Source organism: Thunnus albacares, chromosome 2 (genome assembly GCF_914725855.1).
Source record: "Thunnus albacares chromosome 2, fThuAlb1.1, whole genome shotgun sequence".
Classification (NCBI taxonomy): domain Eukaryota; kingdom Metazoa; phylum Chordata; class Actinopteri; order Scombriformes; family Scombridae; genus Thunnus; species Thunnus albacares.
The window spans coordinates 27,294,321-27,322,119 of record NC_058107.1 but is presented as its reverse complement, the minus strand read 5'-3'; the positions used below and the strand labels follow the sequence as shown (position 1 = coordinate 27,322,119).

General features: G+C 38.3%; 3 protein-coding genes across 3 annotated transcripts; all 3 read right to left on the bottom strand.

The window, feature by feature from the left end:
• Positions 1-1,561: 1,561 nt before the first annotated feature.
• ufd1l (ubiquitin recognition factor in ER associated degradation 1) lies at positions 1,562-7,897 on the bottom strand. Its single transcript, XM_044376117.1, has 12 exons — positions 7,759-7,897; positions 7,413-7,545; positions 5,316-5,348; positions 5,100-5,221; positions 4,659-4,789; positions 4,485-4,557; positions 3,914-3,982; positions 3,735-3,803; positions 3,608-3,658; positions 3,436-3,524; positions 2,443-2,527; positions 1,562-2,213 (listed from the first exon to the last, which is right to left on the bottom strand). The coding sequence occupies exons 1-12, from the start codon at positions 7,759-7,761 to the stop codon at positions 2,139-2,141; spliced, it is 933 nt and encodes a 310-aa protein (XP_044232052.1). The 5' UTR covers positions 7,762-7,897; the 3' UTR covers positions 1,562-2,138.
• Positions 7,898-9,374: 1,477 nt separating this feature from the next.
• Positions 9,375-23,338, bottom strand: dhx37 (DEAH (Asp-Glu-Ala-His) box polypeptide 37). The gene is made up of 27 exons (XM_044376092.1): positions 23,202-23,338; positions 22,890-22,994; positions 22,021-22,190; positions 20,663-20,775; positions 20,171-20,546; positions 19,038-19,186; positions 18,819-18,911; positions 18,599-18,695; positions 17,627-17,740; positions 17,296-17,512; positions 16,188-16,286; positions 16,021-16,091; positions 15,793-15,928; positions 15,629-15,705; positions 14,128-14,360; positions 13,899-14,010; positions 13,677-13,783; positions 13,059-13,247; positions 12,691-12,815; positions 12,028-12,144; positions 11,767-11,939; positions 11,465-11,579; positions 10,862-10,999; positions 10,683-10,777; positions 10,118-10,191; positions 9,898-9,995; positions 9,375-9,793 (listed from the first exon to the last, which is right to left on the bottom strand). The coding sequence occupies exons 2-27, from the start codon at positions 22,990-22,992 to the stop codon at positions 9,717-9,719; spliced, it is 3,468 nt and encodes a 1,155-aa protein (XP_044232027.1). The 5' UTR covers positions 22,993-22,994; positions 23,202-23,338; the 3' UTR covers positions 9,375-9,716.
• Positions 23,339-24,661: 1,323 nt separating this feature from the next.
• gp1bb (glycoprotein Ib platelet subunit beta) lies at positions 24,662-27,650 on the bottom strand. Its single transcript, XM_044376115.1, has 2 exons — positions 27,394-27,650; positions 24,662-25,946 (listed from the first exon to the last, which is right to left on the bottom strand). Exons 1-2 carry the CDS (start codon positions 27,580-27,582, stop codon positions 25,326-25,328), a joined length of 810 nt encoding a protein of 269 aa, XP_044232050.1. The 5' UTR covers positions 27,583-27,650; the 3' UTR covers positions 24,662-25,325.
• Positions 27,651-27,799: the final 149 nt, after the last annotated feature.

Below are 27,799 nucleotides of genomic sequence, written 5' to 3'. Positions count from 1 at the left end.
TGTCCACACAGTCATTTTGCACAAGAATGCATTTGAAGGCTTCAGCAGTCTGAGTCAATCAAATCAAGTGGATATCTGCCACATTTACAGTCTTTTAGCATCAAATTCCCTCTTTGTTTCCTCGGACAGTGTTTCCTTGTTGAGCTGCGGTGGAAGTTTAGTGACAAAAAGAGGGACTTGGGCATTAAAAAGACCATAACGTTGAAAGATATCTACTTGATTTGACTAATTCGGACGGCTGAAGCTTCGTATAAGCTTCAGATTAACTTTTAAATACGTTTTTGCACAGGAAGACTGTGGATTTTGTCCCCCATCACTTACATTGTAAGTGCATTATGAAGGGATCTTCTAATGGTCAGTATGAACAGGAGGAATGGGCATCTGACTGTTTTAAGACACACTTGAGAAATTGTGAACTCGTCCTTTGACTCAGTTCAAGGACACTATCATTAATGAATATGGAAACATTATTATATCTCTGTGTGTTATTCTGTTCCATTAAGTAGTTTATGTACAGTATCAGCCAAAAGTTTGGACACACTTTCTCATTCAAGTGGATGGGAAGGTGTGTCCAAACTTTTGACTGATACTGTAAATGTTTAAATATTACAAGAAAAAAACACACACAAAAAGCTGTAATATTTCCATTTTTGTATATTCTGGTTCACTTTAGTAAAAGTCATAAAATTTCAGGCTAGAAGAGTCATTTTTTACTGCTCTCAAATGTAAGAAACCCAAATTTGAACTCGTCCTTTGACTCAGTTCAAGGACACTATCATTAATGAATATGGAAACATTATTATATCTCTGTGTGTTATTCTGTTCCATTAAGTAGTTTATGTACAGTATCAGCCAAAAGTTTGGACACACTTTCTCATTCAAGTGGATGGGAAGGTGTGTCCAAACTTTTGACTGATACTGTAAATGTTTAAATATTACAAGAAAAAAACACACACAAAAAGCTGTAATATTTCCATTTTTGTATATTCTGGTTCACTTTAGTAAAAGTCATAAAATTTCAGGCTAGAAGAGTCATTTTTTACTGCTCTCAAATGTAAGAAACCCAAATTTGAACTCGTCCTTTGACTCAGTTCAAGGACACTATCATTAATGAATATGGAAACATTATTATATCTCTGTGTGTTATTCTGTTCCATTAAGTAGTTTATGTACAGTATCAGCCAAAAGTTTGGACACACTTTCTCATTCAAGTGGATGGGAAGGTGTGTCCAAACTTTTGACTGATACTGTAAATGTTTAAATATTACAAGAAAAAAACACACACAAAAAGCTGTAATATTTCCATTTTTGTATATTCTGGTTCACTTTAGTAAAAGTCATAAAATTTCAGGCTAGAAGAGTCATTTTTTACTGCTCTCAAATGTAAGAAACCCAAATTTGAGCTGAAAAGTATGTAAGGGTTAAATAATACATTTAAAAATGCAAGATATGTTAATTGTGTTTGGCATAATACGAGTCGGAAAACATGTCTGAATGGTCCCTGAGGTTGCACCTCAGTAACTTTCACAGAAAGAAAGAAAAAAAAAAACACTTTCACATATTTCCATTCCAAAACACAGTCCTTTATTTGTCTATAAATAAACCAAAGGGGGAAAAACTTGCAAATTATTCCTATAACTCAGAAAAAAATCTTCAAACATAAAATTATTTCAATTATCAATAAAAACTTAAGTATAGAGCTATTATTGCTCCCATTTTTATCATAAAAATGGGACTCAGGATAAGACTATTTTTGGGGGATTGTAAAGATGCAACAATTCTGGAAAAAGGGGGAACATATCTCTAAGAGAAACATATTTCAAATCTGATATCAAAACAACAATCCTTGATATCTTGGTGATGTATTTATTCAGCCTGTCTCAAACCAATCAGTCTGGACTTGTGAATACCAAATTACTACTGACAGCATTTTACTGAGCTCAGGTTCTGCTGATCAAACAATTGCTGCCAGAGCTTTATAATAAAATATAATCCCACCTCAACAGTACAACTGTAATATCAAAGGGACAAAGACACAAAATCCCTTTGCATCTGAAGGGCAGTTTACTTTGCTGTTGTAGGTGACAATAGATACGGTGGGTCCGTGCACATTATGTTGGTCTCTCCGCTTTGATTCTTCAAGGCTTTCTGCCCTTCTTGCGTAGCGACTGTCCTTCTCCAGAGAAGGCGATGAATCTGTTCATGGCGTCATCCTGAGAGGATTAAAAAAGAGGTATTAAAGTAGTGAGAATTAGAAAAGTTCAACATAAACCTGAAATAGCTAACTGATTTAGTGAACTCCTGGTCAAAGTCAAAATAAAACCCAGTTTAGTTCCAGTGCTGGGGGACAAAGTTGTACTGGACATGAGGGCGAGGAGCTGCACTGAAATACTGTAAATACAGCCTGACGGAGCAACTAACAAAATCATTCACAGTACTCACATCATCGATGATTTTCCTGGGCAGCGGCTTTGAGTTTCTGATGAAGGTGATTCTGCCCATTTTGAATTCATAGTTGGGAATTCCTCTGTATGACAAAAGATTACAAGTCAAAATTTTTTACACAATACCAAAGATACTTTTAGTTGTGGTCTAGATCCATGGCACCTTTCAGCTGTTTACGTTTAGTGATGTGTGGTAAAATAAAAATCCAACAGGTGCTACTCAGGGCTTCCACACACTGTGCAATATTGACCATTTCAGAAGCTGAATGCTCACATTGTGAAGTGGAAAAAAGACAACATGTTGACACATTCCTGCTTGTCAGTGAGTCTGTTGTCCTGTTGTGCATGTAGTTGAATGACCAGGTGACAAAGTAGCCTGATAATCAGACTGAATTGCCACTTCTGTTTCTCTTCATCATCTATTTGAGTAACTTCAAACAATTGGAGAGATGTCAGGTTATGAGTTCTGGCACCACACTAGGCAGCTACAAACTTTATCTAACTAAACCCAGAATAAAAGCAAGCTGAGCATGCTTTGTGACACCAAAAAAAAAAAAAAGCGACATTTGAACACAGAAAAGCAATTTTTTTTAAAAATGTTCCTTATTTAAAGAGTGTGAACTTATTCTTAGCTTGTGAGAGACAATTCTCAGCACAGTTATAGTTACTGTTTCAAGACATTGCAATACAGTCGGAGCACCAAACAAAAAGTGAGAATGTGAGACAATTTCTCACACTGCAGAAACTTCATCGTCTACACCACAGTGTCATTAGCTGCCAATCAGCCCCACTGTGTCGAAATGTACGACCAAATTCAGCTCACCAGCCAAATGAAGATTTTCTCTTGTCAGACAAATCCTGTCTAATAAAGCCAAAGTGCATGGACCTTAACATTAGGCAGAGTTATCATTTTGAATTATTAAACCACTGTGGAGTTATAATGTTTTAATTTCAGGCCATCTAATGTATAATATACTGAACATATTTTAACCTTTTGATGTCGCTTGCGGTAAGAGGAGCAGGGCTCGGCTCAATGCCTTTCGTTTTCCCATCCAAACGATTGCCAGAGCCAGTGAAAGCCTGGGGAGGAGAGACAGATTAGAAGTTAATCAGCAGTCATGAAGACATTATGGTGCCTCTGACCCACATCAGCATTTACTCACTCTGAATCCTGTGTCCATATCAGCGTAGCTGCTGGGATCTGCTTCTTCCTCCTGTGAAGGAAAGAGAGTTTTGTCAATGTCTGCGGAAGCACAAGAATTTACAGGTGCCTTCAGGTTTGGTCCTTACTGTTGGTTCTTCCTGGTGCTGAGGTCGTCTTTCAGGCTCTTTGTAGCCCAGTGGAGCATCAAAATCCACCTGAGAATCAGAGTGAGTCACAAACGCAAAATTAAAGAACACAACTGAATAATTGACAGTTGTCGGGGATCAAATTTTTAGCATAATAAGCAACATATGGAGGGACTTACATTCATATCGCACTCAATGATGGATACTGCTTTGTCTGGCTTAGTCTCCATTACTCGCAGCTCGTAGATCTGAAACAAACACATTGGTCTTATTAGCAGCGAGGCATACATACACAGAAACCACAAACTAATTTGCATATTTATTTTAAGTCTTACTGTTTTACAATGACGGTGCTCAGAGGTGACAATTTACAGGTTGGCTTTAATACTTATTTTTTTGTTTGTTTTTTTCTCTTTTCTGCATATTCACTTTTTTCGCCCCAATCTATTTTGTAATAGACTGCTTATTCTTCCTTTTCATGTCTGTCATTTCTCTTTTAGTCATAAATACACATATACATACACACACACATACACACACACACGTGCCCTGCACAATCACTCTTGGCAGCGATAACTGGTTTGCATTACTATAATAATCATTGTTATTACAATTATAATTATAACAGTTAATTTTTGTATTATTATTTGTTTTGTTTGTTTGTTTGTTGTGGTGGCTTTTGTCTAGTTCCCGTCATTCTTCCTCACTTCCTCATCTCGATGTCACTTCGCACAAAAGAAAACGTTTTACCTTTTCATTGTAGTTGATAGCAATGACATCACCAGTTGTCAAGCAGGCAAAGTTTCTCAAAGCATTCTCCAGCCTGAAAAAAAGAAAAAAACAAAAACAAACTTAGTTTAATACTTTAGTTAAATGTAAAATATGAAAAGGGACAATTTCATGTTCCAGGTTGATATTTCTTACACTGCTTTGGGGTTTGTAATGTCCAGGAAGTCGGGGCTCTGTGGCTGGAACTTTGAGTAAGTGGCCACCATGAGGTTAACACTTTCCACTTGGACCAGACCACCTTCCTCCAGCAGCAGATTCTGCATCATCTGAGGGGAGGAAATACACCAAGAGCGGCTTTTAAAGTTGTGGAAGGAATAAATTGGCAATGAAAAGTCAAACCTCAGTCACAATAAGAGACAAAGTTAAATTTGAACTCTGTTCTCTCTCATTCATCATTTTTAAAACTTCTATAAACTCAGTATCTTTTTTTTCATTAACTACTTTTTTGCTTTCACTTCTATTTATGTAAAATATCAATAATGTAGCATACACCTACTTAAGCATTATACTCCATATACACAGCAGGTAGTTCAATCTCTTTTCCTGTAACACTAACATTCAACTAGTGTTTCTCACCCAGTGTGGCAGGTAGCAGATTCCCTCGTCTGCTACAAACTCCAGAACACCACAGTGCGTCATTCTGTCTGAGTTCTTGTTGGTCAGCTTGAACAGCATCGGATAGGTGATGTTAAGTCTGCCTGTACAGGGGAAACACACAGAAAGGTAAGAATCATGGAGAAAGTACATACATGGAGCAGCATGAAGAGGTGTGTCAATTTAACTTGCACTTACTGAGCTGGTCGAGAGCTGAAGGTGGCATAATTACTGAAAAGAAACAGATGATTAGTTGAGACATTAATAAGAAATAAGCTCTCATAAATCTCTTCACTGTCAGATAAACACTTTTAAACAACCAGTATAAACACCTAAGGTACAAGTATGAATGAATTTGAACAATTTGTGACTTTTCACTTCACTGGGAATAATCCAGATCTACTTGGAAATGGCTGAGAACTGGCTGGAACCTGTGACAGACAACATACTGTTTCATCTCGTACTGTCCTGCATTTCATGTTAGAGTGACGGACAGTTCAATTCTGAAGGAGTTTGCAGCGATGGGCAAAGTTGTTTAAGTTGTATCTGTGAGTTTGCCAACGAATTTGGTGTTACAAACAAAAACGGATCTCTGACACAACATTTTAAGACACTCAGCAGTCACAGAAGGTAAATATTACCTCAGGACAGAGAGAAAACAAAGTACTATTACTCTGGGAAATTAAAGATGGTCTTACGCAGAATGTGCAATAAAAATCAATGTATCTTTCAGCCCTTCGGCTTGTATTATCAGATGGCATTTAATAATGGGACAGAACTACTAATGCATAACAACAGGATGGCTGCACCAGACATTAAGGCAGAGCTGAATATGAGTCAACATGAGAAACTGATCCAGTCAACAGTAGACAAAACTTCAGAAGGCAGTCATGAGAGATCTTTGATCGATTAGGTCGTTCATGTTGTTGCAAATGACTACAGTGTTTTGACACATTTTAACATCAGTCTGCACTTTTATCTCCGTTTTCGTACAAACTTTTTAAAGGATGATACAGTCAATATAAAAGTAAAACTCTCCTTTCTGGGAATCTGTAAAACCTACATAGGTGGGTTATCCAACTTGGGAAACTCTGCATAAAAACAGAGTTCATAGGTGAATTTAGGGCTGCAACTGGCCATTATTTCATCATCAATTAGTCTGGTGATTATTTTCTCAATTAATCGATTAGTTGTTTGGTCCGTAAAATGTAAGAAAATGGTGAAAAATGTTGATCACTGTTTCCCAAAGCCCAAGATAATGTCCTCAAATGTCCTTCTTTGTCCCGACAAACAGTCCACAACGCAAAAATATTCAGTTTACTGTCACAGAGGACTAAAGAAAGACTAAATAAAGAAAATATTCACATTTGAGAGGCTGGAATCAGAAAATTTGGAATTTTCTTTCTAATAATATGACTCCAAATGATTGATTGATTATCAGAATAGTGCAGACTGAGCTGTTGCCAAATGGAAAAAGACAAAGTGGACTGATGAATCAAAGTTTCACATTTTCCACCTAGTCATTTTATGTAGATCAGCGTAAAATCCAATAAAATAAAAAGTCACAAACATTCAAACATTAAAGGATAGGTTCACAACTTTTCAGGTGTGTCTTAAAACAGTCAGGTGTCCATATAAACACTGAAAGAGGTTTTCCTCGCTGTAATCATTCCCCCAGTTCATACTGGCTATTAAAAGATCCCCTTCAAACATGCTTTCATTGTAAGTGATGGGGGACAAAATCCACAGTGTGTCCACAGTCATTTTGTGCAAAAATGCATTTAAAAGTGTATCTGAAGCTTATATGAGGCTTCAGCAGTCTGAGTTAGTCATATCAAGTGGATATCTGCCACATTTGCAGTCTTTTTAGCATCAAATTCTCTCTTTGTGTTTCCTCGGACAGTGTTTCCCTGTTGAGCTGCGGTGGAAGTAACAAAAAGAGGGACTTTGGCACTAAAAAGACTGTAACGTTGATAGATATCTACTTGATTTGACTAATTTGGACAGCTGGATTTTGGCCCTCATCACTTACATTGTAAGTGCATTATGAAGTGATTTTCTAATGGTCAGTATGGACAGGAGGAATGTTTATGGCAATAAAAACCTATTTCAATTATCATTTGGCCACGTGACTGTTGTTTTTAACACATCGTTTAATCTATATTTTCTGGTTTTGGATGATTACATCTATATTTCTTGGGTTCTGACCAAATATACAAACATTCAGTTTGTTTCTGAAACATTTAACTAACAGTGTATGGACGTATAAAGGCATCTCTTTGAATAAATACGTACTTTTGCCTCCTTTCTCCACGTCGGAGCGGTCGTTGGGTCCAGCCAGCATAGACACTGAGTAGCAGCGGTACTGAGTGGAGAAGCGGTTCTGGAAACCCCGGGACATCGGGTGGTCGAAAACGTGGAAAGAAAACTGTGGAACAAACCAAAAACTCCATTAATAAAACACACACCTTTGACCGTGAGTTGGTTACCTTTTCCGAACCATGACAGGGCATCTTTCTGCTGCTGTCGTGTTGTTGTTAGCCGCTGCTAAGTAAGCTAAACTGCTACAATTACGATTTGTTTTGATATAAATGTGTCGTCAGCGGCGGACAAAAGAAACGAAAGCAGGGCGCCTGCTCACCATGTCGACGTCTTTGGTTGTCAAACGACCCAAATCGAAATGTTTCTGTGCGTTTTAGTGCTTTAAAATTTGCATATGTGCTGTAGATTTCCACTGTTGTCTTCCGCTTCTTCCGGAAGTGTACGCGCTGACAGGCGGAAGTGACGACATGGCAGAGGCCTGTTGAAATGACATTTTTGTAGTTCTCAATTAGATGCTCCCTGCAATGGTCGAAGAGGTACCTAGATCCTTTAATTAAGTAAAAGTGTCAATACCACAATGTAAAAATACTTACTTACAAGTAAAATACCTACGTTTAAAATCATCGTTAAAGGATAGTTTCACAATTTTTCAACTGTCAGGCGCCCAAATGAACAGTGAAACAGGTTTTTCTTGCTGTAATCATTCCTCCTGTTCATACTGGCCATTAGAACATTCCTTCATAATACACTTTAATAATGCAGTGTTTTATTGTCTTTCCAACACATTGTTCATGTAAAGGAAATGAGCATTACTCTGGTCCTGGTCCAAGTGCAATAAGATATAAAAACAAAACAATAACAACAACAACAACAATAATAATAATAATAATAAAAAGTATAAATGTTAAAAAAGTATGAAAGTACCAAGTAATAGCAGCAGTGGCAAGAAGATGTATGTAGAAGAATATATGCAGATGCATCAGTGCATGTGCACTGGAGCCTTTGAATTTCCACATCACACTCGTGTAAGTTTCGCACCATGACTGGCTTCTAACTAGTTTTAATATCACAAAATCAGCTCGTAGGTACACGCCTTACACTGAGTTATAAGGTGAGCACTGAGACACTTTCTTCTTTCAGGAGATGAATGTGAAAACAACCTTCTAGTTTCAAACTTTTACATACATCATTCTGCACAGTGAAGCTCAAACATCCAACTGAAGTAACAAGAAGTAAAACACATTTTTGTGTGGGGAGACTTTAAAGTTGCAGGACTCACAAGAGATGAAGTTAAAAAAAAGAGTAGTCAACATTGAAGCAGAAAAGGCTATTGTGACTTTTAGTCCTTAACATGGACCAATCTCTATTATGATGCAACCATTAGGATTTGACAAAACAATATCACTTTAAGGTCCATTTGGTAGCTTTTCCGGAGCTTTTAATTATATCACAAAACAGCTTGTGTTGAGATGGTTAAAGGTCAGGAATGAACTTTAAACCTTTTTACCGTTTAAATCACAAAGTCTATGAAGTGCTCAGACATATAAAAAATATCTACAATTCCTCGACCACTGGGAAAACTCCATCTGCTGCGGAGGATCCTCCAATATGATCAAAAGCACCATAAAAGCTACTAAATGTGACTTGTGGTGAGATTGTTTTGTCAACTGCTGTTTCTAAAATCAAGAATGAACTTTCAGTCTCCACCAGCAGCTTCTTCTCATTAGACCCTAACTGCCCTGACATCATCAGGGTTATTTAACAACACAGAAAGTTCCTCCAGAGCCACAAAAGACATTATACAACAGTTTCCACAGGCTGATTAATAGTCCTCATGAGTAGTAAACAGACTTTTATATGTGAGATTAGTGAAGCTGCTGTTTAATCCTCATCGAAAGTTTATATACACCATGAATAAACCACACACCAGCCTTATTCAGAGCCACAAAGTTTTAATGAGTCTTATGAAGACCAAATCAGACGCACTGTAACTGACAGCAGCACACTGATAACAATTTAAAAAGTCATTATAGAGCTCTATTTGAAATATTTTCTGCCTGAAGAAAACTGTACAAGTCATAGATAAAGTATATAAAATTACAAACTGGTGAAAAAGGCAATGTTGTGTTGTGACAGCTGCACTTTAAAACAATCAGCAGAGTCTGAAGAAATCCTTTTGACAGTGAAGAAGGAAGTTCTGCTGATCTGTAGGTCAGTGTAGGTCTCTGATGAAAAGTCTGTAATTTACTTCTCCCTCCTCTTTTTAGATGTAAGCGTTCATATCGGAGGCCAACTTTTGGCTACTTCTTGATGCATGGCTTCAGGAAGCCACTGGCAGTATGCAGACAACAGGACTGTAGGAGCCGAAAAAAAAAAACACACACGAGAAAACAATAAGGTTAGACGCAAGAAGGCTAATCAAATCAGACGAGTCACGTCAAGCACATTAAATCCTCACATTTATCTTCAGTCTTCCAGGCAGAGAGGAGGGCTTCTCTGCAGTCAACTCTCTTTGACACCAGCGCTCCCAGCAAAGCCTCCGTCCTGGGCTGCAGCCTACAGCGGCAAAGTCACAACAGTCAGAGAAAAAAGTTGATCCTTATAACAAAAGTCTATTTATTGAGTGAAAAAAAGGGAGAAGAGGTCAGAGCAGGGTGTGTGAGAGAGTACCAACTTACTTTGCCCATGTTTTCAGCATGATGGAGGGGTTTGAGAGAAGGTGGCCACTGTGTTTCTTTAGTTTAGGACAGACCTGCAAACCACACAAAGAATTAGCTTTTAAACATGATGTATAAAATATACAGACTCCATCAGATGGTGGTTGACAACATTTCAGATTTGAATGTTCCTTTTAACCCATGGCACATAATGTTTGGGCTGGCAATTGCAACAACATGTCAGTATGTTGTTTATTGAGGCTAAAACCTGCCCAAAAGATATGGATTGATTAATTTATTCAAGGATTAGGTATATTTTGAATGTGTTTTTGGAAGGATTGGATTTATATTATAGTTATTTTAAATCACACATTATTTTGATCATAGATTAGTATTATGTGCAGTAGTAACAATGGTTTTGTTTGATTACAGCTACAGATACTTAAAAATATCAGATTTTATTCAGGCTCTAGCTGCTGGTGGTGATCAGGTCTGTTACTGTTTGACAGAGCGGTTGAGTTTATGCCCAATTAAACCTGAAGCACAGACAACAAGAGATGAAGTCTTTCAGGTTTTGCTGTAGTACCTGTCCCTCAAGCAGAAACCTGGCAAACAGTTTGTAGCGCTCAACGCCATCTGGATATTCCATCTCCACTGCAGGCAGCTGCCAACCTACACGGACTGCAAGAAATACACAGGCGTTACTTAAATGTGGGGCAGAAACGCCCTCCAGCATGAAACACAGCTCTGGTGTTCAGATCTTACAGAAGGTGCTTGAACGGTGACATCTGATGGTGCCCGCGGTGGAACAAAACCATGGTGACGGCGACTCCTGAGGAGCGCCAAAATGACAATACTGAGGCAGAAACTGAGGAACCCACTCTGCTTCCACTGCTGACACACCTGACAGAAACAGAACAGAGGACAAATTTATCAAGATGGTGAACTATCAGCCAAGCTTCAGCAAATGCAGCAACACTACACCGTACATTTCAAGCCGAACGTTACTGTACTGTAAGAGAAATTTGACTTATTGACACACAATAAAAAACAAGACGACAAGATGACATGATATTTAACCACAATAAAATAGAAATCACCACAACACCACACACAGTAAACACATCGATAGTCAAGTTGTTAAATATAAAAGTCATACTTATGTTCTGAAGAAGAAGTCTAGAAATCATGTTTTTTTTAAAATATGCAAACAGCAAAAAAAAACTTAAGAGTAGAAACATATTATTTCTTAAAACCATCGTCATGCAGTGAGGAGAAATAAGCACCTGGTTTGTGGGTTTTTACGCTCAGGTTACTGTCATTAACACACACCAGTGACATTTCTGGCGTTTCACAAAGCTCATTTACCTCTCATGTACATCTTGGTGGTCTCCATAATCTCCTGGTAGACGACAAACTCCGGCAGCTTTTTGAACAGTGCAGAGGTTGGGTGAATGAACACCGGTTCGTCCATAAGAGGCGTCTATGAGTACAAACAGATACAGATGAGTATGGAGAGCCGTTTCATTCAAAAGTCTACCCAAACCGTGCACCACCACCAGTGCCATCGACTGAATAGGTTTGGGTAGGCTTGATGAGGAGGTGAAGGAGAGCGATGCAGTAGAACATTCTCCAAAACCACAACTAACAATCATCCGAGCAGCGCTTACCTTGTATCCATTCTTCCATTTTGGATCAAGAATATCTTCTGCTTGTACCCGCCTCGCAAGATGGTCTCCCAGTCCGGCCAGAACGATCTGCCGCAAGCAAACCACTTGGTGCTCTGTTGGTGGAGTCATCTTTGGATTCACAAATACTCCCACTTCTGGACACACTGCATTCACTGAGATGAAAGAACACAAATGATTTTCCTGGAATGTTTCTGCCGCACATTATGTGTTCAGTTTTCCATGTTTTTCACATGTGTGTACCTGCATTTGTAAGTTGTCCTCTGAGCCGCCGGATCTCCACCATGGCTTTATACCTCAGGCCGTTCTCCTCACAAAACTTAGGTGTACAGCCGGCAAATTCACAAGCACCAACAGCACCTGCAGTCACATGTGAGCACAAATATAGTAGAAACACATTAAAATACTTCATATAGAACATGCTGTATAATAAAAACTGCTTTTGTCTTTTTCTCTACCTGTGAGGTGTCAACTTTTTTGCTACAAATCTGCAACTCAGGGGTGTATGTAAAAGTTCTGTCCTATAAACAGTGATCATAGATTTTCTGGGGCAAGTCTCAATTAGATCCTTCAAATCAAGTCCCTCCTGATGTCAAAACCCAGCATCACTGATGCTTTGTTGCACCTGTAACTGCACCCAACAGTGATGTCAGAGGGTCCCTGAGTACACCTGTACATCACTGCAGCAAGATGAGGACTTAAACCATCTGAGGTCAGCAAACACAAGATGTTCAGCAGTTGTTAAGTTATATAAACCCCACCTGCTTCATGCTAAAGCCTGGAAGAAAACTGATTTTGAAGCGATGTCATATGACATTTCAAGGTCAACACATGACCTGACAGACTCTGCTGCAGTCTACAGTATGATACTTTCCTATACTGCAACCTGAACAAAATTAGACTTACCCAGCATGACCATGAGGTCCCCCAGCAGGAGTGAGGCTCCTTGCCCAGCCCAAAGCCTCCTCATTTGGGTCAGCCGAGCCCGACGCTGGGACAGCTTGGAGCTCTCGTCTTCATTACCTGCAGGTCTGAGGAGAGACAAAAACGTGTTTTGAATATAAAATGATGCATACTGCCTGAAAGGAGCACTGAGCTTGAAACATGACGCATGTGTTCATGTGAATTCAAGTCATTCATGTTAAAAAAAACAAATACAAATAATACATTTCTGCAAGTGAAGAGCTTCCAGTCTGTTTTCCAGTGGATTACATTCACGGCCACATTGGAAGAGTTCTTATAAAGAGACATTAGCCTAAAACATGTGTCCTCACCTGTTAAGGTCTTCAAATATCTCCCTGACTGTCATGGCTGCTACTGCAGCAATAACGTAGGGCAGGCAATCCTGCTGCTTCCCGAGCGCTAGCATTTTAGCGTAACGCGGTGCGACAGGGAACGAGGCCATCGCTCTGCCCAGCGGGGTGATGGGACAGCTCAGCCTTGCCTGCTCCATCTCTTTTATGCTTACAAGAAAAAAAAAAAAAGAGTTTAGACAGTACAGACACGTGATATGACTACTAATTTGTTCAATTTATCTCATGATCACACTGGGTAAACCTAGAGACCTAGAGATAGTTAAAATTTTAAATATAAAAAGAACAGGGTGATTAGATGAGAAGATTTAAGGAAAAAACAATGAACAAGATCGGACTTCCTTTAATAACGAGATAGATTTAAAATACCAATTTGTTGTACTCTCATTGGTGTGTAAAATTGTCAGTTAAAATGATAAAAATATGCTGATTAACTGAATATTGTTTTTTAATGTTTCCCTGTAAGAAGTGTGAGCAGAAAAAAAAATCCCTCAGCACTACCTGAACTGTTGGAAGAAATAGTTACATAATCCAAGAAAGGCAGAGAGAAAAAGAGGGAGATCCAGAAACAACACTTACCTTCCGGTGCGAGGCGGCTCTTTCAGAGCTCCCAGTGAGACTAACAGCTGTTCTGCTGCAACGAGAGCCTCAGCGGAGGGAGACGTGGGGAAGGGGAAATTTACCACCTGCAGACACAAAAAAACATGAAGGTGTTTCTACGAAAATAATGTTTTCCTCTTTTACAGCAGTATTTCACACCACAGCCTGCTGGTAAGTCTGAGTTGTTCAGTGTTTACTGACCTTGTCTATGTTGAGGTCCTTCATCTGCAAAACCAGGTCTTCCACAGGCCTGCGAGTGATCTCTGCTTCTGAGAATAGACTAAAGTCTCCAAACACAGCAGACGAGTACAACCTGCAGAAAGATCATAGAAACTGATTAAATAAACTATTTTACATACTGAGATGAGACAAAAATGTGTGAATATCCTCCTCAAGTAAAACTGTAACTGCACAGTATCAAAGCTCTGACCTGTAGCAGTGTCCCGGCTCTGTTCGTCCCGCTCTACCTGCCCTCTGATTGGCTGAGGCCTGTGAGGTCCACGAGACCTTGAAGGACGACACTCCGGTCACACGATCGTAGAAACGTTTCTTGACCCGACCACAGTCCACCACGTACTTGATGCCGGGGATGGTCAGAGACGTCTCGGCCACGTTGGTGGCTACGACACACAGACGAGCACCAGCCGGAGGAGGCCTGAACACCTGCAGTCAGGAAACACACACATACATGATATCATGGTAAAAGAGAAACATCTTCAGAGGTTTTTTAGAGTTTAACAATGCAACTTTCCTGCTGCAACAGTACAGAAAGATACAGAATCATATTAATTCTGTTGTAGTTTTTGTTAGACAATATACTATTTATATTTGACTTTAGGTCATTTAAGCTTCTTACTGTCAGTAGTTCACAATAGTATCACGTTAGAAAAGACAGTTCTTACCATTAATATACCAAGAAACTTGTGTACATTACATTTACATTTTAGTCAAATATAAATCAAAATGGAAAACTTTACACCTTTTATATTAAATATATTTATATAACATATCTATTTTATAATCAGTGTAAATGCTATTATCAGATCTATCAGTCCAGTAGACGTCTGTAATTGTTCCAGTTATTGTTATTTGGACATTTTTGATTTGTCACGTGGTCCTGAAATTAATCTGAGGGGTCAAAAGGATTAAATGGACGAGAATATTATCTTTTATTCTTTCTCAAATTTGTGCTTTTTTATGGTAAAATACTTGATACTTTTACCTCTTTGGGCCTATAAATTAACATGATGATGGTTTGTTACACAGAACCATCTGAGAAGTCATCCATGGAAACTGTTTGGAAAGGGGCGGGCACTTTCAAAAAATACTTTGCAGGTGATTGGATGAACCATCCGTCTGTCACTGTCTTACCTTGCGAGGCAACTGGATTTGCGAGATCACAAGATCACGTAAGAATCCTTATAGGACCCTGATTGGTCCACACAAGCACATAACTATAAGCCTGACAAGATGGGTTCTTGCGTGATCTTGTGATGTGATCTCACGAATCCAGCTGCCTTGCAAGGTAACCTATAAATATCTTTGAGTTGAAAACAATCCAAGGAGGAAAAAAACACTCTTTGGTTGAACTGCTAATGGCTGAAATGAAGCCATAACTTGTGATAAAGTGTCACAACTAATCACTGCTTCATTTTAAGTGGTCACAAAGGAAAAAGTTTGGCAACCACTGCTACGACTGTATACAAGCGACTCATGGAGTAAAGTAAAGATATCTGAAAAATGTGCAATCGTGTACAGTGCAGACACCGTTCACATCTGTCACTGTGTGGATTTCAATGACTGATTATCTTTTGTTGCAATTTTTACTCTTTGCTACCAATGAAAATATTCCAAAATGCTAAAACAACCAAATTCCTTCTCCAGGATCGTGATTTTCATCCATTTCAGCGCTGACATGATAATAATCTCACCTTGGCCTGCTGCTCCGGGGCCAACAGAGAGTACAGAGGGAGGACATAGAGAGGAATAGACGGGTCTGCCTTCTCCTCTATAGAGACAAAACACAGCAGCGTTACGAAGGACACTTATCTCAAACACATCCCTCTACATTTGGAGAATTAGCGGTGAATCTTGCCTGTGTCGGCAGGATCGTCTCCGATGTCCAAGTCAGAGCCTTCATCCTCATCCTCTCCGATCCCCGCATCTCTGTCCTCGTCCCCTTCATCCACCGGCAGAGCGGAATAGTTATCCAGGTCGATACGAGGCAGCGACTGGAGACAGACGGATGTCATAAATATAACTTAAAATGTCTGTAAAAAATGCTATCTGTCGAGGACTGATACAAGTAAAAGTCAGCACTCACAACAGTCTTCTTCTGTTTGGCCTTCTTAAACTTCCTCATTGCCTCTGAGGTGTCTGCCTCCTCATCCTCACCTGGACAGAGTAACATATAAAAACATGCTCTCTGCTCAGAGATGCTGTATTTCAGGGAGCGTGAGAGTGAGCAGACAGCTACATGTTAACACTCACCGGTGGTTGTGTTTCCCTTCCTGTAGGGAAAAGCTTTTCTCAGCTTTCTGCACAGACCGTGAACCTCTGCCTGACCGGTGAGAAAGACCAGGATCCCACCTGAAGGACGAAGACACGGGATCAGGTTAACAACCAGAGGACTGCGGATCAAACTCCAGAAACAGCTGTCCTGCTTACTGCACGTTGCTATGGATACGTGTTTAATTCACATCTAGAACAACAACACTGAAAGATATAAACTTTAATATTACACAAATTTCTTTCTTTAATCTGGTTTATTTAAAATATTTTACTGTTTCCTTCAGTTTTCCTTTCATGTTATAACAAGATATTTTTCACATAATTCTAAGATGTTTTCTCGTTATGACTAGATACCAAATTATTCATTTTACAAGACACTTAATAATAACATCATATCACTTTATCTTGTTATATTACAAAACTTTCTCACTATTTCACAAAATTAACGTATCTCGATAAAACAAACTTTTCTCGTTACAACATGACTAGTTGATAAGATGTTATAATAAAAAAGATCCACTCAGTGCCTAAAGAGACAATACTGCAGCCGACATCGGTTAAAAAAATAGAAAATTACTGGTTTAAATGGTTTCCCCATAAGAAATATTCACGCATTCATGTAACTAACAAAAATACACTTATTATCATCATCAGTCTTTCATTGTCTGTTTGAATCCAACATTAATATCACAAATAAAGGAGAGTCCGTCTGTGGGCGGGTCATGTAAGAGCCAAAACTGACTTTAAATAATTGGGAGTTAGCAAATAAGTAATTGTTATATATAATATTGCACAGGTATAGTAACTGATAATCATGAGTTTGTTAGTGGGAATAGTTTTTTCGGTTGTTTGGATGTTTTGATATTGTTTATAGTTGTTTATACTTTAACCTTTGTTTAGTTTATTGCACATGTGCCATTAGTTAGATAACTTATGTTTATAGAAGAGCAAAAAAACTGATCAGTAACTTATAAGAATGGAGAAACATACAAAGTGGATATCTTAAAACACACTTATTATTTTATGATCTTTAATTTCACCATCACCTATAGATTAATTTGTCAAATGATATAATGTGTCTGTGCACCTGGGGGCAGCATCCGGTGGATCTTGCAGGTCTTGTGGAAGGCCTCTCCGGCGTAATCCTCCAACGGGGTGCGTTTGTTGAAATGGATAGTGACCGGGAACTGGCGAGCGTCCACCTTAATGACGGGCGGAGGCGTCTTAAACAGTTTCCGGTTGTCTGTGAAGTCCTCCACCCGCAGAGTAGCTGACATGACCAATAACTTCATGGGCAAACCTTTCTGCAGAGAGGAGGAGAGAGAGAGAATACGTACATGAAATAACAGGTAAAAACAGTATGAAATATGTCAAACACATTGTAGAAAACATCACACACACATAGCAGCGTGAATCACCTTGTTTCTGAGCGGAACGATACGAGACAGCAGTCCAATGAGGATATCTGTGTACACGCTCCGTTCGTGTGCCTCGTCGATGATTATCACACTGTACCTCTGGAGCAGGAAGTCCTATAAGACAAGATAGTTACAGTCAAGAGTTACAAGTTAGGTACAATAAATAATTACAGACACATGAAGGCACTTAAAGGCTCACAGAGGGCATTAATGATGTAAAAAACAGTTTTCAACTATCTAATGATTCATATTTATATTGAAAAAACTGTTAGAGCCATTTATACAACAGACACATAGTTGTAAATAATTTAGATTTTGCTGTATTTGATTTGCTAAGAATAATAAGCAGTTCCATAGTTTCATTGCAGTATGCTTAATTAGGAAGAATAATGATCGCAGTTAGCCCTTTATGGCTTCTGATTGGTCAAAATGTACAACATGCTGAATGTGTTTGTTAGATAGTTTAGTTGAAATTATGGAGCCTTGAGAGCCCGCTAGTCTTTGAACGTGTTTGCTACGTACGTGCTTTTTGTTCTTGCTGTGCTCACTATACTCATCATGCTTGTGTAGTATATTTTTATTTTGTAAAGAAGAAAGTTTTCAGTAATCTTACTTCTACATAAACATTATTTATGAATGAGCAATAGTAAAATCACTCTGTGGAAACTTTTATAAACCTTTTTTCGTCAAATGTCAAAGAAAAAATGTCATGGTTTCAGTTGAACCATGCTGAAATTGAAAATGTGGATGCAAAAGCTTGTTTATAATAGAACTATGGTATTGGTCCAAATACACAATGATGTTTGTTTTTCTGCATATTAAACTTGAAAAAGTTGAGACATCTTTTATACACACACTAGACATAAATGTCATCACACATCCAACAGTCTGTTATCTGTTGTGCTGTGAAACAGTCATCACACCAGTAGTCTTTATTCCTTCAGTCTTCTTTAAAGAAAGTAAGGTTAATACCTTTTGAATCTCCTTCAGCAGAACACCATCTGTCATGAACTTGATCTTGGTCTCGTCAGTCACATTCCCCTCATATCGGATCTGGTACGACACGACCCTAAACACACGCAAACAAAATATGTTGTCACAAAGAGGTTTTTTAGTCTCTATTAGTTTGTGGTTTTCAGATTTCTTCATGCTAAACATTTTAAGACGTCTGCAGGGAGGGTATTGTTGTTACCGTGTGGACAGGTTCATCTCTTTGCCCACTCTGTGGGACATGCTGACAGCTGCTACTCTTCTTGGTTCAGTGATGCCTATGATGCCGGCGCCACTGGAGGAAACAAGAACGAAGAGATGGATAGAAATCAATCACATGATATCAGATATTAACGTGTATCCAGGTGTAAAGCGTTTCTATCCAGTTAGACCTTAAAGGACCGCAAAGAGGATGCACTACCTGGCGTAGCCAGCCTCGTACAGAAACTGAGGCACCTGTGTGGTCTTTCCACTTCCTGTCTCTCCACAGATGATGACACAGGGATTCTCTCTCACTGCCTCCATGATGACCTGCTCCTCTGCGAGCACCGGCAACTTCAAACGGGACTCCTGCAGCGACGGGTTGAAATAAACTTAAAGCAAACGCGATCTTATTTACGTGGCACCTTTCAACAACAACGTAATTCAAAATGATCAGTGCGAGATATTAATGAATAGGGAGAATTCAATTTATAATAACAGCTGCAAACAATGATTATTTTCTCTATTGATTAATCATTTGGTCTATAAAATTTTGTAAAATGAAAAATGCTCTTCAAAGGTGATGTCATTAAAGATCTATGATGTAAAACAAGGAAAAGCAGCAAATTCTCAAAGATGAGAACCTGAAACCACCAATTATTTGGCCTTTTAGTTAAAAAAAAAAAAATGTACATGACTTGATTTTAAAAAATTGATGATTAATTTTCTGATGAGCGACTAACCGTTGTATCGACGAATCGTTGCAGGTTTAATATTAATAATAAAAAAAGCAGTGGCAAACAGCTTTGTTTTAAAAGAGCTCAGAACAGACCTCAAGTTTTTTCCAGATATGTGACGTATAAAGACGATTAAGGCTGCAACTAACAATCATTTTCATTATTGATTAATCTGTTGATTATTTCCTCAATCAATTGTTTTGTCTATAAATAAGAAAATGTCATAAAATGGTGAAAAATATCAATCAAAGTTTCTCAAAAACCCAAGATTCAAACTAAAATGTTTCTTGTTTTGTTCCGACCAACAATCCAAAACCCAAAAGATCTTCAGTTTACTGTCACAGAGTAAAATATTCACATTTAAGTAGCTGGAAGCAGAGGAATTTTAGCATTTTTTCTTTAAAAAATAACTCAAAATGATAAATTAATGATCAAAATAGTGATTAATTTTCTGTCGATCAATTAATCGTTGCAGCTCTAAAGACAAAAACGTATATTGGCCTCAAATCGCTCTGTGCATTATTAACCAATAATATAAAGCAAACTGACAAGACACCAACTATCTGAAGAAAACAAGAGTAGTTTACACACATTTTCTCTGATGTTACACACACACCTGTATTTCTGGCAACCTGTCAACTGGAATGAAGATGGCCGGCTGCGACGGCTTCTTGATTTGGACTTTCTCCTGATCTGAAACCTTCCTCTCACTCTTTTCTTCTTTCTCTGTCGTCTGTTGTTCTTCTTTCACCTCCTGACAGTCAGAGGTGGTTTCCTTAGATTCACTCATCTCTGTGGTCTCATTCGCTTCAACGTCCTTGCCATCCTCGTCCTCATCAGACGATGTTTCCAGATCACTACTTTCTTCTGCCTTCTGTTCTTCCTCTTCATCTTCTTCCTCCTCCTCCTCTTTCCATTTCCTCTTCCTGTTCGCTCCACTCAGGCTGCTGATCTTCGGTCCAGAGTCTCCATCTTGTAGTTCGTCTGATGACCTGGAAATAACCCCAAAAATATAAAAACCGCATGTTCTCCACATCCTCCGCTGAGAAACAGACTGATCGTACTTCCTTTGTTTATCTGAGCTAACATGTTTCATTTATGAACTCACTGTTTCGTCTGGTAAAGCTTCCCTCCTGTGCCCAGCTTGGACGTGGTGTACAGCAGCTTCAGCTCAGACTCTGGAAGCTGAACCTCCGCCAGCTTGGTCAGTATGTCTGCTCTCTGAACAGGACAGACAGGACGGGTCAGTGGGATGTGCTCTAGTCCTTTATGTCAACGATATAAAGTTACTTAAAATGTTATGAACAGTATACGTGATGATCTGCTGTGTTACTATGAATAACCAAGCAGGGATTAATTGGTTCAATCACATGTCTATTGGCATCCTGTCAATTCTTTCTGTACAAACTCTGATAATGACAACTAATGAGTTTTTGTAGAAAACCTTTTATTCATTTAACCAAAAAAAAGGCAAAGTTAAATTTTGTCTACACACAAGCAGCTTTACAAAACGTCTACCTAAATAAAATTGGCAAAATTTGCCTTTAAATTAGGGACTATGAGATCAAAGAATAAATACGCAAGACTGCAAACCTGACAAGACCAACTTTAAAGGCACAGTTTCAGACAGTTTTCACATTATAAATTGATATCCAGCCCAAATATCCAGAGTCTGAGCACCTTTAAGCAGATGGTTTTCAAAGGAGATGTGTAATTGTAAGCATCTCTACTTAACCATTAAGTCCTGATTGACATTTACATAACAATACTCAAGACTAAGAGTTAAACTAATGATTGTTTTCATCATTGATTAATCACTCAGTGAATATTTTAGTCTATAAAATGTCACCAAAAAGTAAAAATGAACATCACAAGTTCTCAGAATCAAAGGTGAAGTCTTCAAATTGCCTGTTTTGCCCAACTGACAGTTCAAAACTCAACTGTATTCAATTTACGAGGATATAAAGCAATGCAAATACTCACATTTGAGAACATGGAAGAAGGGATGCGACTATTATTACCACAATCAGTTAATCAGAATTTTAATATTCTTATTGTTTGGTCTTTGAAAATTTGTGAAAAATGACCATTACAATTTACTAAAGCCCAAGGTGATGATATCAAATTCCTTATTTTGTCCGACGGACAGTCCAAAACCCAGAAGATATTTAGTTTACTATCACATGAGACAAAGAAAAGCAGTAAATCCTCACAATTTAGAAGCTGGAATTTGGGAATGTTTGGCATTTTTGCTTGAAAAAAATACTACAGATTAATAGATCATCCAAATAGTTTCTAAATGACTTGATCAATTAAAACTGTTCATTAATTTTCTGTCACTCAACTGAATTAATAACCGTTTCAGCACAACTAAAAACATTAATGTGATGATAACTGTAAGTACAGTCTTGACCACTTTAAAAACAACATGTTTGGATCAATCTGCAGCATCAGACCGTCTCTCACCTGAGCTTTCTTCTCCTTGCGCTCCAGCACCTTCTGCAGCTCTTTCCTCTGTTTCTTTGTGAGGGGCTTTTTTGTGGAAACAGGTGTGACTGAAGGTTTCTTCTTCTTGGCTTTGTTGGCTGGAAGGACCAAAGCATTGCTCTCATCTACACCCTTCAGTCTGGCTCCATCTGACGAAAACAAAGACATCAAGAGAAGTCAGGGGACATTAAATGGGACTGGCCATACAGTTTCACCTGATTGTGGATTTCACTTTAAGGACGGGTTCACAATTTTCCAAACTTAAAACAGTCAGGTGTCCAAATGAACATTGAAACAGGTTTTTATTGCTGTAATCATTCCTCCTGTTCATACTGACCATTAGAAGATCCCTTCATAATGCAATTACAATGTAAGTGATGGGGGACAAAACTGACAGTTAAAAGTTTATCTGAGGCTAACATGAAGCGTCAGTCGTCCAAATGAGTCAAATCAAGTAGATATCTTTCAACGTTACAGTCTTTTTAGTGCCAAAGTCCCTCTTTTTGATACTATACTTCCACTGCAGCTCAACAGGGAAACACAAAGGGAATTTGATGCTAAAAAGACTGTAAATGTGGCAGATATCCACTTGATATGACTAACTCAGACTACTGAAGCCTCATATAAGCTTCAGATAAACTTTCAAATGCATTTTTGCACAAAATGACTGTATGAACACACTGCTGTTTTTGTCCTCCTTTTGTCCTGCACATTTGAAGGGGATCATTTCATAGCCAGTATGGACAAGAGGAATGATTACGGCGAGGAAAATCTCTTTCACTGTTCATATGGACACCTGACTGTTGTTTTAAGACAGATTTGGATCCACGTTTCTCTTTTGTTTTTACCTTTTAGTTCCAGCACAATTTCTGTCTTTTCTTCATCTGCTGGTTGTTGGGGGTCACTCTGCTGCCTCCCCTTCCAGTTATGTTTCTTCCTTAGTTTCCCCATTTCTAATTGAGGTATGAAAATTAAATGTAAAACAAACACATGTGTTTAAACTCATTACTCAATGACTCGTTACGTTAGAAACGAGGGATTTTGACATTTTAGCAGCTAAACACCGATGTAGCAACAGCTAGCTAAACTAGCTTAACCGTTACAGAATAAATGTTGTTTAAACAAGCGACTTAATCCTTATAAAGATTATAAATACAAACCTTTTTATTTTTAGAGGTCGCACCACATAATCTGAGATTTGGACACTTGATGTTTAAAAATCCAGCCTTGCACACACCTCACGTGTAAACATGTGTGGGTCCTTCAGGTAAAACTGTCCGTCGCTAAAAAATAAAACGTTGTTTCCGAAGAAAGGTTCCGCTGCAAAAATAAGAAATCCCCCCAAATACCAACTAGTGTTTGTTAATTTACATACATGTATAGCGTATTAATTGTTGTATTGTTTATTGATCAAAATTTCAAAACTAATGTGTTCGAGGCTGTTCAAATAAATCAGATAATTTCGTCTCAATTATATCAATATTTACACACGATGCCTGCTGGATTTCCATTAATTTTCTTTATTAACAGGATCCAAAATATAACAGTCACTAACTTAAAAAAAAAAGTGCTGAGAGAAAAAAAACTTCAAAACATTGACACATAATGTGGATAAATAAATATTTATCCACATCCACATAATATTTATTTATACAATACATTTATGGGATGTTTAAAATGTCAAAAATACCGTTATGCACAAAAAGACATCTGAAATATTGTGTGAGATAATGTACAGAATAATGTGTATTCTTTTGGTAGATGAACAAATTGCACAAAATGGTATTAAAATGCAATTTTTCTACATCTGAAATATTTGCTATAATATACTTTGCAATTACAAAAACACATACAATTGACAGATATCAACAATGTGATTGCAATTTTTTTAAAAACCCACATTAGTCTTAACTATTTCTCATTCACTCTTCAAAAAAAGGCATCTCAAGATGCTAAACAGAGAAATATAAAAAGTTTCCACACACTTCCATTATTATTCTCTTTTTAGCTTTTCAAACATACAATGGCAGGAAACTGAAATTTCAACTACATGGGTTTTTATAAATGTAGAAAGCTATTTTGTGTTGTTGAAATGTCAAACTTTAAATAGAAAAGTGACTTGTTGTGAACAATATGTGGCACTATTATTTAGTATAACACAGCTGGCATGTTCATTCATTGGGAACAAGTGCAATGAGTACAATGTGCAGACTACAGCCTGAACAAAACATCTTTCACAATTTCACACTCCACAATATCAGAATTATTAGTCCACCAAAACGCTAAAGTTTAAGGTCTTTTTAAACAGTTTCCATTGTTTTTGTCCCTCAGATAGATATTAAAGTTCATTTTTCAACTGCAAAATGTCCCACAGTGGTCTCAAGTTTTTATTAACCAAATTTAAGGGATTCTTATCAAAATGTTTGTTAATGTTATAGAATTAATATCCAGTTTATTGGTATAGGATTTTTTTGCCCTTTCAAATATCAATACTGGTATCAGCCCCCAAAATCCAATATGGGTCAGATAATAGTGCAGACAAATTTTTTTCCCTTTATTTTAATTTAGTCTGTTCTCTAGTGGAATATAAGTGAGATGGTGAGAAATTAAAGGAAAAACCTACATAAAGTCTGTTAAGGAGTCGGACCATCACAAGCTGCCAGAACAGCTTCAATGCGGTCCAAAATGTGGTGACACAGCAGATTATTTACATCATTTTCACACTCATCGAACCATTCAGAGATCCCTGGTGCCCTGTGTGGAAGCATCTGCATCTGTATATTTATATTATTTATGATCACCTGACTTTGAGGGTGCTTATATTTTCTCTAACATTGTATTTTTTGATTGTTATGCACAACAAACACCGAGGCAAATTCCTTGTATGTGCAAACCAATTTGGAAATAAACCTGTTTCTGATTCTCCACTGGTTTATTGAGGTTTTTCCTGTAATTTGTTTACTCACATTGCATGTTTAATTTCAAAATATCGACATGCAATGTAGGTAAACTCTCTATAAATTTATGAGAAGTTTAAAAGGTCACAATACAGTAATGCACAAAAAGAAAAATCAAATTTATTATGCAATAAACCTGTTTATGATTCTGATTCTCCACTGATTTATTCAGGTTTCTCCTTTAATTTGTCACCTGCATAAAAAGTTACTTTGCAATTATAATCTGCAACTTCAAAGTATCTGACAGACATTTTCTCTCCAGTGTGCAAAGGATAAACATCTCTTTTACTCCTTTTGTATCTAACAACCACACAACGCAGCTCAATCTCAGATGCTGCTGTACTCGTTCTCCCTCGGACCGTCCGCCTCTGTGAAGCTCTCCTCTGTGGTTTTCTTCGCCTCCTTGGACAGCCTCTCAAACTTCCTCAGGAACACGATGACGGCCACCAGCAGAGCCGCCTGCACCAGCACAAACACAAACAGGCACACCTGCGAGGCCAAAGCCAGGTCACAGTACCAGTAATAACAGGAATCCAGGACCTCCTCTTCAGTTAAATACACCACCAGCCTCCCTCTCAGGCTGGGAGGGGAGCTGCAGTTGACGCCCAGGTGTGACGTGTGACTGGTGGGCTGACGTCGAAGCCAGGCCCGCAGGTAGAGGACCCCACAGTCACACACCCACGGGTTCCCATGAAGGGAGACCGAGCGGATGGAGGTGAGGTCGTCCAGCAGCCCATTAGGGAGGGTGGTCAGCAGGTTGTTGTGGAGACGGAGCTCAGTGGTGCCGGCAGGGAAACGGGCGGGGAGCGAGGAGGAGGACATTGACCTGGCGCTGCAGTCCACCTGACTGCCATCACAGGAGCAAAGGTGAGGGCAGGCTGATGACCTTTGACCTCCACAGAAGAAGAGCAGACACAGGAGCAGAAGCCCCTTCATCCTTATCAATAACTGGAGAGAAGAGAGAAGAGAAGAAGAGAGAAGAGAAGAGAAGAAGAGAGAAGAGAAGAGAAGAGAAGAGAAGAGAAGAGAAGAGAAGAGAAGAGAGGAAGAGAGAAGAGAGAGGAGAAGAAAAGAGAAGAGAGAAGAGAAGAAGAGAGAAGAAGAGAGAAGAGAAGAAGAGAGAAGAAGAGAGAAGAAAAGAGAAGAAGAGAGAAGAGAAGAAGAGAGAAGAGAAGAGAGTTTTATAATCTGTTTCATTACAAGTTGAGCAAAAAAAACAAAGAGTCACTGCCTTTTATATCTCTTGATAGCTGACTTGTGTATGATAGATACCATATTAGGGTGCAGGAAGACTGAAATTACAGAAACTATTTTCTCAGTAAAGGATGTGAAGTGAATGTGTCGGTGAGAGATACAGTAGAGCGTTAAAGGACGGGTTCACAGTTTTTCAAGTCTGTCTTAAAACAACAGTCAACAGTTTGATAATAAAAAGACTGTAAATGTGACAGATATCCACATGATGTGACTAACTCAGACTGCTGAAGCCTCATATAAGCTTCAGATAAACTTTTAAATGCATTTGCTTTGCACACATATATTTTTATGGCATACTTGTCATATATACTGTAGAGCTGCAACGATTAGTCGATTAATCAATTAGTTCCCAACTATCAAATTAATCGCCAACTATTTCGATAATCGATTTTTAAGAAATAAATGTCCAATTTCTCTGATTCCAGCTTCTAAAATGTGAATATTTTCTGGTTTCTTTAGTCCTCTGTGATAGTAAACTGAATATCTTTGAATTGTGGACTGACATTTGAAGACGTCATCTTGGGTTTTGGGAGACATTGCTCGACATGTTTCACCATTTTCTGACATTTTATAGACCAAACAACTAACCAACAGATCAAACAATAATGAAAATAATTGCTAGTTGCAGCCCTAATAAAGTATTGTGTACAAAAATACCACATGCAAACATTTAACATGAAATATATATCAAAGCAGCCATAAAATACACAAACACTGTGTGCTCATACAGCATACAAATAATATATATTGTACATTTTACAACATACAGGATTCACTGATATTCTGACTCGCCACACACTCCTGGCTCTAATGTTTGGATCACTACACACACTAGCCTTGGGTTCAGGACCTGACATAGGGCCGACTGGAAAGCAGATAGAAGTTCAAGAGATTTCTAAAAGTGACACTGTATATTGACATCAATATGAAAAATATCAACTGGGTGTAAAATATCTCATTTCAGGAGCATTTGCTTTTTAAAGTTTCCTTCATGCTCTGTAAAACAGACTTCTGAGGTCATAATGTAAGTGGTTAGAGGGCAAGAAGTCACAAAATACTGAGACACCGCGTTTAAATATCACTAATCTATAAAAGCTACTGAACTTAAAAGTCTTAATATGGTCTGAGGAGAGTCGTTTACCTTCAGTGTCTTCAGTAGACGACTGTGTTTCTCACTGTCGCTCTGAGAGGCCAAGTGTGTTACTGCCAGCTGGCACTCACTGATAAAAAACACTGTCAGAGACCAATGCATGCAGACGCTCGTACACACATATGTAGAGCACAGACACACACACCCACACACACAGACTTCTAACAGGACATTGAACATATCTCAGTAACACTTCATGTTGTTGGTACTTAATTTCCTAAGAATGTTCCAGGAAGTTTCCTGGAAAGAATAGTAATTTGGTGTTAAATAGAGACTGTGGTCAATTTTATCCTTTAGTCAGAGCAGATCAGCTGAACATGCAAAAAATGAGAATTTTTTCTTTAGGGAAGCGTATGATTTAACATATATGGACACATTAGTTTCCAAATAATAAATT